General features: G+C 40.0%; 1 protein-coding gene across 4 annotated transcripts in view; it reads left to right on the top strand.

Annotated features, from left to right (window-relative positions):
- The window catches only part of u2af1 (U2 small nuclear RNA auxiliary factor 1), an 84332-nt gene that overhangs the window by 26778 nt on the left and 44704 nt on the right, over positions 1-12850 (top strand). For 2 of the 4 annotated variants that reach the window (XM_059969043.1, XM_059969041.1), the window contains exon 3: positions 12470-12536. In XM_059969043.1, coding sequence (XP_059825026.1) covers positions 12470-12536 — 67 coding nt within the window. Of the gene's footprint in view, positions 1-11500; positions 11568-12469; positions 12537-12850 lie in introns of all 4 variants that reach the window. The other 2 variants (XM_059969044.1, XM_059969042.1) reach the window with 1 other exon arrangement.

Below are 12850 nucleotides of genomic sequence, written 5' to 3'. Positions count from 1 at the left end.
TACACCATTTCCAAACTAATTGCTTTTGCCTACACATGATACATTTTCTTCCATTTCCTGCCTGTTCATATACCTGCCTAAATGCCTGTTAAGCAGCTCCCCACACCTACCATTCTGTGTAAATATACCTCATAATTTTATATTACCCCTCAGCCTCTAAGGCTCCAGGATAAAAAATTCATGTTTATCCAGCTTCTTGAGGCTCATGCACTACAATCCAGACAACATCATAGTGAACCTCTTCTTTGCCCAGTCTAAAGCCCCTCAATATCAAACATCACTGTTAAGTAGTAGCAGGCTCCTCCCTCGGATCTGTTATACCCTCAGTATCCTGAGTCAGATCATGTCATGACCTGGAGACTTATCCATCTTGATATTTTTCAAGACACCCAAAAGCACCTTAAAAATGTAATATGCCCTCCCTAATTTCCATGTGCTTTTCCTTGTGGATGATTGTATTCTCTGTAACATTATTATATTCAGGGGTTGATTCCATTGTGAAGTTGAAGTCACACATTGTCACAAGATTGTGATATTTTTGGGTGTCTCGGGCTTTCGGGCAAGGCTGTACGCCATATCTCACGTCAACACTTTGTTTTCCAACCTTTTGGTCCTGCATAAACTGATGCAGGTGTTGAATGGCACCATTTGGTGATCGATAAAGCATTCAGCTGCTGCCATCGTACAAGAAGTGGTTTACATTCACTTCCTGTTATCATTAATTACCCTTGTTGAATGCTGATAAGTTTTATGAGAGACTGGTCCAAAGGGTGATAGCTGTGCATGGGTGAATTGTACAAAATGAATTGACACGTACTGTATAAAGTTACTGCAAGGGAAAGGGTTATTTCTTTGGGAAGATCTGGAGATATAACCGATGGAAAACCCAAGTCCTACTTGGACTCCCCATTAAACCTTTATCTTTTTGCAGCAGGTGCTTTCATATAAAGAATATTAATTCATATTTTGTCCCTGTTCTCATTTTATTTTGCTTTGCCCTTTCTCAAATTTATAAACACCAGAAAGCTTGGGATTTGAATCACTGGTTTCCATGTGGTGTCTGGTGTACAGTGGGCATATGCCTGTTTTGCAACTACCCCATCAGAATACATGGACATTGCCCCTCCCACCACATTACAGATCTAACAGCTGGAGTTGTAAGGGTCTGTTTTTACCCATCACACTACATTCACTGATCAACAGCTGGAGTGGGGGGAGTTCTGTTTTTGCTATCTGAATTCACTGTTACTGATTAACTATTGACTTGCCTTTTTTTTCCAGACAGCAGTTTTAAGAAGAGTACTAATTAATGTATGTTCTCATTCTGGGACGCTGCTGCTTTACAATGACTGGGTTAAGGGCTGCATCAGCTGCATAAGGGAATACGGTTAGATCGGTGATGTGTGTGATTTACAAAGCTGCTCTTTACTGCAAGCAGAATACATTCCAAATTTGTCATTCCAATCAGTAGCATGTCCCTGTATCCACTTTTCTGTACTCATGTCATCTCTCCACAGATTCTGCCAATTATAATGTCTTTTCCTTTTTTGGCCTTTCAGCTTTTTTTGCATATAAGCCAACAGTGTGTCTGATAGAGCTTGTAAAATTGTTGCCTTTGAAATAACTGCAGCAGTTACTGATCTATCAATGATGACTTTTCAGGCCACAGTGTATTTTAGTTTTGATCTATTAAGTTGGGACAGAAATTTATGTCCTGGTTGTGTGTTTCTAGAATCTTGCCCTTGTGCTTTGAAAGGATTTTACAGGAGTGACACTTCAGCGCAAACACAAGAACACTGAATTATCAACTGTATCTCACCTTTACAACTCCTGATAACACCAAACTATCGACTATATCTCATCTTTACAACTCCTGATAACACTGAATTATCAATTGTATCTCACCTTTACAACTCCTGATAACACCAAACTATCGACTGTATCTCACCTTTACAACCTCTGATAACACTGAACTATCGACTGTATCTCACCTTTACAACCTCTGATAACACTGAACTATCGACTGTATCTCACTTTTGCAACTCCTGAACTGTGATTTATTCTGTAGCTATGATGGTTTTATTTTTGCATTACTTGTTCTTTTCAGCATAGAGGCAGAGATGGTGCCCTATTAACAGCTGTATCCTCTTAACTAGAAAGCTCAAATTATGCCTTTGGATTCTGAATGCCAATCAATTACCATTCTTTCCAAAAATCCCTAAATTCCCTTGAACAGAGTGGATTGCTGGGCTATTACAGAGGGCAGTAAATGACATGATGTGACCATAAGATCAGACGTTTTTGGCCCATTGTGTCTACTTGACCAGATATGGTTCTAGACTCGAGTAGAGTAGGCTGGGTGAGAGGTGATAACCTTTCTGCCCAGAAGAGCATCGGTGAACCAGATAGTGGTTTTATGAGAATCTGCTAGTTTTATCATCAACAACACTAATGGCCATGAACTGACACAGTGATCAAATAACTAGATTTGTATCCAGAGGTGGATGTGGCATATAGGGTATAAAAGCAGGGAGGTTGTAATGCAATGCCATTCTAGTTGACTCTAAAGGAAGAATGTGATTGAACTGCAGCTGGGGCTGAGACATTTCTCAGGATGTTGCCTAAGACGGAATATTTCAGTTATGAGAAGGGACAGACTAGAGTTAGAGCAGCTTCGTGGTTGAGTCCTCCAAAGGATCACCTATTCTGAATTGGGAGTTGTGCAATGAACTGGAATTGATTAGAGAGCTTAAGGTAAAGGAAACGGTGATCGTAATATGATAGAATTCACCCTGCAATTTGTGAGGAAAATGTTAAAGTGTTATCAGTATTATAATGTTATCAGTATTACAGTGGAGTATAGGGAACTACAAAGACACGAGAGAGGAGTTGGCCATAATTGATTAGAAGGGAACACTAGCAGGGATGATGACAGGAGTGGCATTGGCTGGACTTTCTGGGAGCAATTCAGAAGACAGGATAGATGCATCCCAAAGAAGAAAGGATTGACACAACCATGGCTGACAAGAAAAGTCAAAGCCAACATAAAAGCCAGAGAGAGGACATATAATAGAACAAAAATTAGTGGGAATTTAGAGGATTGGGAAGCTTTTAAAAACCAACAGAAGGCAACTTAAAAAAAAGTCATAACAAATGAAAAGGTGGAGTACAAAGATAAACTAGCCAATAATACAAACCCCATTTTCAGAAAAGTTGGGATATTTTCCAAAATGCAATAAAAACAAAAATCTGTGATATGTTAATTTACATGAACCCTTATTTAACTGACGAAAGTACAAAGAAAAGATTTTCAATAGTTTTACTAACCAACTTAATTGTATTTTGTAAATATGCACAAATTTAGAATTTGATGGCTGCAACATACTCAACAAAAGTTAGGACTGAGTTAAAATAAAATTGAAAAGTGTACTGAATATTCAAGTAACACCGGTTTGGATTGGTAGCAGGTGAGGTATCATGACTGGGTATAAAAGTAGCGTCCATCAAAGGCTCAGTCTTTGCAAGCAAGGATGGGTCGTGGCTCACCCCTTTGTGCCAAAATTCGTGAGAGAATTGTTATTCGGTTCAAAAGGAACATTTCCCAACGCAAGATTGCTGAGAATTTAGGTCTTTCAACATCTATAGTACATAATATTGTGAAAAGAGTCAGAGAATTCAGAGACGTCTCAGTGCGTAAATGGCAAGGTCGGAAACCACTGTTGAATGCACATGATCTTCGAGCCCTCAGGCAGCACTACCTAAGAAACCGTCATGCTACTGTGACAGTTATAGCCACCTGGGCTCGGGAGTACTTCAGAAAACCATTGTCACTTAACACAGTCCATCGCTGCATCCAGAAATGCAACTTGAAACCATATTACACAAGGAGGAAGCCATACATCAACTCTATGCAGAAATGCCAGCAAGTTCTCTGGGCCCGAGCTCATCTCAGATGGACAGAAAGACTGTAGAACCGTGTGCTGTGGTCAGATGAGTCCACATTTCAGCTAGTTTTCAGAAATAACAGGCATTGAGTTCTTCGTGCCAGAGATGAAAACGACCATCCTGATTGTTATCAGCGAAAGGTGCAAAAGCCAGCATCTACGATAGTATGGGGGTGCATCAGTGCGCATGGGTGAGTTGCATGTATGTGAAGGTACCATTGACTCTGAGGCGTATATTAGGATTTTAGAGAGACATATGTTGCCATCAAGGCGATGTCTCTTCCCGGGACGTCCATGCTTCTTTCAGCAGGACAATGCCAGACCACATTCTGCACGGGCTACAACAGAGTGGCTTTGTAGACACAGAGTACGTGTGCTTGACTGGCCTGCTGCCAGTCCAGATCTATCTCCTATTGAAAATGTATGGCGCACCATGAAGAGGAGAATCAGACAACGGAGACCACGGACTGTTGAGCAGCTGAAGTCTTATATCAAGCAAGAATGGACAAAATTTCCAATTGCAAATCTACTACAATTAGTATCCTCAGTTCCAAAACAATTAAAAAGTGTTATTAAAAGGAAAGGTGATGTAACACAATGGTAAACATGCCTCTGTTCCAACTTTTGTTGAGTGTGTTACAGCCATCAAATTCTAAATTTGTGTATATTTACAAAGTACAATTAAGTTGGTCAGTAAAACTATTGAAAATCTTTTCTTTATACTTTTGTCAGTTAAATAAAGGTTCACGTGAATTAACATATTACAGATTTTTGTTTTTATTGCATTTTGGAAAATATCCCAACTTTTCTGGAAATGGGGTTTGTAATAAAGAGGTTGTCAACAGTTTCTTCAAATACATAAAGTGTAAAAGAGAGGTGAGAGTGGATATCAGACTGTTGGAAAATGATGCTGGAGAGGTAGTATTGGAGGGCAAGAAAATGGTGGACACATTGAATAAGTCTTTTGCATCAGTCTTCACAGTGGAAGACACAAGCAGTATGCTGGAAGTTCAAGAGTGTCGGGTCAGAAGTGTGTGAAGTTACCATTACTAGGAACAAAGTTCTTGGGAAACTGAAAGATCTGAAGGTAAATAATTCACCAGGACCAGATAGTATACACACCAGGGTTCTGAAAGGGTAGCTGAAGAGATAGTGGAGACATTAGATTCTGCCATGGTTCCGGAGGATATGAAAATTGCAAATGTCACTCCATTCTTCAAGAAAGGAGAGAGGCAGAAGAAGGGAGATTAAAAGGCCAGTTAGTCTGACCTCAGTGATTGGTTGTTAAGGATGTGGTTTTGGGGTATTTGGAAGCACATGATGGAATGACCAATCTGTTGGAATTCTTTGAAGAAATAACAAGCAGGATACACAAAGGGGAATTGGTGGATTTTGTGTATTTGGATTTTCTTAAGGTCTTTGACGAGTTGCCACATATTAAGCTGTCCATGGTATTACATGGATGTTACTAGCATGAACAGAGCATTAGCTGACTGTCAGGAGGCAAAGAGTGGGAATATAGGGAGACTTTTATGATTGGCTGCCAGTGACTAGTGGTGTTCCACAGGGCCACCTTTTACATTATATGTCAATGATTTGGATAACGATATTAATGGCTTTGTGAACAAGTTTGCAGATAGGTGGCAGAGGAGGTAGTGTTTAAACTAATCTGGTAGGGGGATGGGAACCAGTATGAAAGAGCTGAGGATGAGCCAGTAGGTTTACAAGTAGATGATGTAATACGAATGTAAGAAAGGACAAGCCAATGATTGGGTACATATGCAGGACTGAAGGTGCTGTATTTAAATACATGTAGCATTTGGAATAAGGTGGGTGAACTTGTGGCATAATCAGAGAATGGTTTGTATGATGTGAGCATTACTGAGTCATGGCTGAAAGAAGTTGGACGTTTAATGTCACAGCATATGCTTTGTATCAAAAGGACAGGTAGGCATAATCGGTGGTATGGCTCTGTTGGTAAGAGATGGAATTACATCACTAGAAAGAGTTACATAGGGTCAGAGAACGTTGAAACTTTGTGTGTGGCGTTAAGAAACTGCAAGTGTTTAAAAAAACATGGGAGTCATATAGGCCTCCCTGTAGTAGCCAAGATGTGGGGTTGAGATTGCAAAGGGAGCTGGAAAAGGCATGTAATAAGGGTAATGTCACAATTGTAATGGGGGACTTCAATATGGAAAGGGATTGGGGTCATGGAGTTGGTGTTGGATCGCAAGAGAGGGAATTTGTTGAATGCTTACAAGCTCACTTTTTAGAGCAGCTTATGTTCGAGTGTACTCGGAAAGGCCATCTTAGATTGGGTATTATATAATAACTCAGACCTTAATAGGGAGCTTAATTTAAAGGAAGCTTTTAGGTGGTAGTAATCATAATATGGTTGAATTCATACTGCAGTTTGAGAGGGAGAAGCATAAGTCACATGTCTCAGTATCACAATGAAATAGAGAATTTCAGAGGCATGAGAGAGGAGCTTGCCCAGGTGGATTGGAGGAGGATGCTGGCGGGGATGAAGGCAGTATAGAGGTGGTTGAAATTTCTGTGAATAGTATACAAGGTGCAAGATAGATTTGCCCCACAGAAAAAGTTGTTCTCAACTGGCAGGGCTAGGCAACCGTGGCTGACAAGGGAAGTTAAGGATTACATAAAAGCCAAGGTAAGGGCATATAAAATAGCAAAAATAAGTGGGAAGTTGGATGATTGGGAACCTTTTAAAATCCCAACAAAAGGCAACTAAAAAATTAAGAAGAGAAAATATCTGACAATAATAAAGCAGGATAATATATTTTTTCAGTTATATAAAGGATAAAAGGTGAGAGTTGACATTGGACCACTGGAAAATGATAGTGGTGAGGTAGTAAAGGAGGACAAAGAAATGGCAGATGAACTTAAGTACTTTGCTTTGGTCTTTAATGTGGAAGACACAAGAGGTATACCAGAGGTCCTTGAGTGTCGGAGCGGGAGTGAGTACCATTGCAGTTACAAAGGAAAAAGTGTGAACTTAAAGATCTTAAGGCGGTAAGTCACTTGGACCAGCTAGACTACATCCCAGAGTCTTGAGAGAGTTTGCTGAAGTGATAACTGATGCATTGGTCATGATCTTTCAAGAATTAGTTGATTCTGGTATGGTCCCAGAGGACTGCTAACCTCAGTGGTTAGGAAAGTGTTGGAGTCCATTATTAAGAATGAGATTTTGAGGAGACTAATGATAAAAATCAGTCAGTGGTTTTCTAAAGGGAAATCTTGTCTGACAAATCTGTTACAGTTTTTTGAGTAAGTAACAAGCAGTGTGGACAAAGGAAACACAGTGCATGTCATTTACTTGGAGTTTCAGAAGGCATTTGTTAAAGTGCCTCACATGGGGCTGCTTAAAATAGAATCCTATGGTGTTACAGCAAAAATACTGGCATGGAGAGAGGAAGGGCTGATAGGCAGGAAGTGGCGATTGGGAATAAAGGGGGCTTTTTCTGTTTGGCTGCCAGTGACTAGTGTTCCTCAAGGGTCAGTACTGGGACCACTGTTTTTTACAGTTTGTCACTCATTTAGATAATGGAATTGATGGCTTTGTGGCAAAGTTTGTGGATGATACAAAGATAGGTGGAGGGCTAGGTAGTGTTGAGGAAATGTGATTGCAGCAGAACTTAAAGAAATTGGAAGTATGAGCAAAAAAGTGGCAGATGGAATGGAGATAAAATGTATGATAATACATTTCAGTAAAAGGGCAGACTATTATCTAAATGGGGAGAAAATTCAAGCATCAGAGGTGTAAAGGGACTTCGGAGTCCTCATGCAAAATTCCCTGAAGGCTAATTTACTGGTTGAGTCTGTGGTAAAGAAGGCAAATGCAATGTTGGCATTTATTTCAAGGGGAAAAGAATATAAAAGCAAAGAGATAATGCTGAAGCTTTATAAGAAACTAGTAAGTCTACACTTGAAGTATTATCAACAGTCTTGGGCCCCCTTAGAATGGATATGTTGTCATTGGAGAGTCCAGAGGATGTTCACGAGGATAATTCCGGGAATGAAGGGGTCAATAAATGAGGAGTGTTTGGCAGCTTTGGGTCTACTCAATGGAATTTCGAAGAATACTGGGGGATCTCATTGAAACCTACTGAATATTAAAAAGACTAGATAAGGAGGATGTGGAGAGGATGTTTCCACTGGTGGTAGTATTGAGAACTAGAGGGCACAGCATAAAAATTGATGGGTAACCTTTTAGAACAAAAGTATGGAGGAATTTTTTTTTAATGACAAGGAGAGGTAATTTTGTTGAATGCTCTGCCACAGACTCCAGGGGAGGCCATGACCTTGGGTATATTGAAAGCGGAAGTTGAAGATTCCTGATTGACTGGAACATCAAGGAATATGGTGAGAGGGTGGGTGTATAGGATTGAATGGGATCTGGGATTGCATTTATGATGAAATGTGGAGCAGACTCAATTGGCTGAATGGCCTAATTCTGCTGCTATGTCTTACGGTCCTATGATGTTGAGGATGCAGAGAGATTGCTGAAAGACTTGGACAATTTAGGACAATGGGCAAAGAATACAGTGTTGGGAGGTGTATGGTCATGCACTTTGTTAGAAGAAATAAAAATGTAATCTACTTTCTAAATGGAGAGAAAATTTTAAAAATCTGAGGTGCGAAGGGACTTGGGAATTAAAGGTTAATTTGCAGGTTGAATTGGTGATGTGGAAGATAAATGCAGTGTTGGTGTTTAGTTCAAGGGGGCTAGAATATAAAAAAAAGATGTAATGTTGAGACTTTATAAAGCACTGGTGAGGCCTCACTTGGAGTATTGTGAGTAGTTTTGGAGCCCATATCTAGGAAAGGATATGACATTGGAGAAGATTCATATGAGATTCATGAGAATTATTCTGGTAATGAAAGGGTTACCATGTGCGGTCTGTGCGATGTGAGTTTGAATCCCACCTCCATAACTATGGAATCAATAGTTGGTATGAGTGTGCTCAGTAGTTATCAAGGTCACTATCGTCTTACTCAATCTGTGTGTCTACCTCGACTGGCTGTATGTGACTACAGCACTGTTCATTTTTAACTGTCCTTTGATGACCCAGAAAGCCACTCTGTTCTGAAAGGAGAATAATTTTCCTGCTAATTCCAAAGCCCACAAACAAGTAATGACAAAACTGCCTGATGCCCTGTAGCGATTTGTAGAATCTTTGATTGTACACCAAATGGTGTTAGTCTAACATCAGGAGCCATATTATTTTGGCATTGGTAATGAGAATTACTGGAATCCACTTCCAGACCTCTGCCTCTATGCATTTTGTCTGTGTTTTCATCTTGATGCTGCTCGTAAAATTTTGCTTTTTTAAATGTGTGTTTCTGTGCCCAGGCCTTCTGTATGGGAGACATACGTGGAAATACTTGATTATTGGAGTCATTGCTTAAAGATACGTCGAAGTATATTTTAGCCAAGTAGAAAGATGCACTTGAACTGTTTCAGATGGGATGCACACTTAAAAATTTCTTCTCAATTCTGATAATGGGGACTTAATTGAATGGCTTGTAAATTCCACAGAAATTATCCATTTAAAATGCAGCTTCTGCTGGGGGAATTATAAATTTTTATATTTGTGCTAATTTTTGTCTCTTATTTGCAAGGGAATCATCTAAATATAATTACAGTGTATTCTGGGTTAATCGGAACACATTGGGACCAGTACATTTTGACCCAATTAAGCACCTACCCCAATTAGCCAAAGTTTCATGGAAATAGTTAAAAAGGCATAAAAAAAGGACAAACTACTATTTAACTGAGTAACAAATTAGGTATTTAAATAAAATACAGAACAAATTAGAACACAACCAATACTATTACAGTACTATAAAACTATTAGTTCTTAATACTTCTTATGGAGGAATTTATCCTGTGTATGCTGCTGTGTTCTTTTGACTGTAAATGAACAAAATTATCAAGGTCTCCTAGTAAAGATCATTGGCTTTCTTTGTAGTTCCTAACTTTTGAAGTAGTAAAGTTATTTCATTTTCACTCCCCATCATTTCTGGCATCTCCAAGTTTGAAAAAGTCACTGCTTTTTAAATACAAACACACGCAACTGATGTTATTTGAAGACTCTTTTTCTCTGAGCGCAGTGTTGTGTATAACGGTCACACAAATGCAAGCGACTACTGCTAATTAGAAACTGTTTGGCAACAGACTCCTGTCCCAAATAAGTGGCATAGCATCCCAAATAAATGAAGGAAATCCCAGCTGTTTTCTTGATTAGATTTTTTTCTTTAAGAGTTGTCCCAAATAAGTGGCTGCCTCAATTAGACGATGGCCTAATTAACTGAAATCCACTGTAGCTACAGGGATATTTCCAAATGTCATCATTTTTGACACTGCTAGTTAAAGCCATGGTTGAAGAATGGTATAGTTTGCTGTTAATGTGGAAGTTAGGTTTGGGATTGGTGGAGTTTTAAACTGGAGGTGTACAAGTTCTGAAGTATCTTAGGAAACTAGTCCATATTAGATTTTTAACCTCTGGTGTACAATGCTGTAGCCATGCACATAAGATGGAGATGTTGAATGGTAGTGGTGGTCTGCACCTGATGATGGGACAATGTGATGATGGAGTCTTGTGGGGAAAATTTTGGCCAGGGCTTAAGGTTGTGCTCATTATCCATCAATCTTTCTAAAAGGTGGGTTATACTGACTTTACCTGAACACTTGTCTTAATAAGCTGCCAGGAGGTTGTTTTGGAGATCTGGGCAAGGGTGAAAGTAGAAATTGGGTAGCCATGGCAGCCGTACTCTCTGCAGAGTACTGACCTTGTGCATTCTGTCCCTGGAGAATAAGATATTTCTACTTAAACTGAACATCACGATTTCCACGTCCATTTCCAGATGGACTGGATCCTGTAGGATCTCCAGTCTGAAATGCACCAGGCTGCAAGGAAAGAGGTTTCCCGTATTCAATCAGCTTCCCTGTACAGTAAATTGTATAATAATTGGAAAACAGAGCCCATCTCCCGCACCACCCTCCAATACATACACGCACTCGCACCACACCCGCAAGGTTTTGAAAGCGTGGTTCTTCTGATGGCAGGTTGAGTAGTTTGGGAAAATTGATATTAATTGACAGGACAACTTTTGCAATGTACGTTTAGACACTGCCTGTGCTGCCTGTCCAATTAGCACATTTTCCGTTTTGGGTTGTAGAAAGATTGATGTCATTCCTTTCACTACTGCTTCTGTTTATACATTTAGAGCTGATTTCAGTTCAGATGTTTTTGATTTTTGTTCCATTGCTTGCAAGGCTAGCACAACGTAGTCATTTAGGGAGCACAATGCTTATGCAAACTGGCTATTTTCAATTCATTGAAAGGTTTCTGACCGCCTCCCTGACTCTTGCTGCACCTTTTTCTCTCTACTGCCCTATTGCATTGAGCTGTGTGCTGGGTAGCAGCCTCATGAATGTAGCGTTGTTTATGATCATGTCAGAGTTCTCTCCACACCGCAGTCCTCACCATTATGTGCAGAAGCCAATGGGATTTCCTTTTTTTCTTCTGCAGACCATCTTGATTCAAAACATCTACCGTAATCCCCAAAATAGTGCGCAGACGGCAGACGGCTCACACTGTAAGTCCCGCCATCGGAGATCTGGGGGTTTGGCCGTTTTGTAGAGCAGTAGTTACTGGTCTCGCCTAAACTGAGACCAGTTAAAACAAAGGTGAAGAGTAGCCATTAAGCTGGTGATGATCCAGGGCTTGATGTTCCATTCCCAACCAGCACAAATATTGAAGTCTCCCTGTCTGTGTAAGTTGTTACCATCTTTATGGCACCTGTAAGTCCTGTTCAAGTCTCCAGAGTTGGGAAAGCTGAACAAGATCATTTTGACATTAATGAAATGTCTCAGAAAACATCAACCCCTGGCTAGTGATTGCTAAAAGGCAGTGGCATCTAGGCACCAGTGTGGTGCACGAGATGGTTCAATGATATGAACACATAAGGTAAGTAGAGACTTTTCAGTATCATGCTTTGCTGAGATATGCCAACAACTCAAGACCAGTATTTTGATTCCGCATAACCTCAATTCTCCTCAAATTTGTGGGGATCTCATGGTATAAAATTACAAGTAGGACATTTGTTACTGTATTGACTGAACATGAGGCCCTGTGCCTAGGGCAAGAGTCTGCCATGTTAAAGTGGTCCTGTGGCTGCACTTCCTGACCTGTTTAAAAATGAAATGCATTAGAAAGGCAAATGGTTTTGTAGATGCTGCACACTATAAAGTGTTGGGCAAATTTACCATTCTTTGAGATATGAGCTAGTGGTCCTGCTGCTGTTATATCATGATATCTCCATATATTCACAGCTTTGTCAGACAAGTTCTGATGAAAAGGAAGACTCATCACTAAAGGGATTAACATTTTCTTTTCAGCTCCCCATGCTGTCTACCCTCGTCAAAGGGTGTAAAATAGGTTTTAAGTTGAATTTTTTTAGAGATGTGGTGTCAAAACTTGTTACGTTTTGTATTTCAGACCATTGCGCTCTTGAACTTATACCGTAACCCTCAAAACTGTACCCAGACAGCAGACGGTTTCCACTGTAAGTTAACAAACGCCTTTGCAGGTTGTCGAGTTGTATTTACAGTCAGGAGGATGTGTGTTTTGTCATCCTATTCAGTACTTGTAATAATATAGTTTGAGAAAAGTTTAGTATGTGTGAACTTACAACTTTCTCAACCCGCTGGGTGAGAGTAAAGATGATGTGGGGGAGGAGGGTGTATTTTGTCGGCAAAGACTGGAGCAGGAGACTCGACATGGAAGAGCAATTTATGACTAGTTGAAAACCCTTCCAGGTTGTGGGCTCGTTTTGACTAAACTTGATCCAGGGGCTAGAATGTTGCACCAGATATCTTC

The sequence above is a fragment of the Hypanus sabinus genome, chromosome 4 (assembly GCF_030144855.1).
Source record: "Hypanus sabinus isolate sHypSab1 chromosome 4, sHypSab1.hap1, whole genome shotgun sequence".
NCBI lineage: Eukaryota > Metazoa > Chordata > Chondrichthyes > Myliobatiformes > Dasyatidae > Hypanus > Hypanus sabinus.
This window is presented reverse-complemented; position numbering and strand designations above follow the sequence as displayed.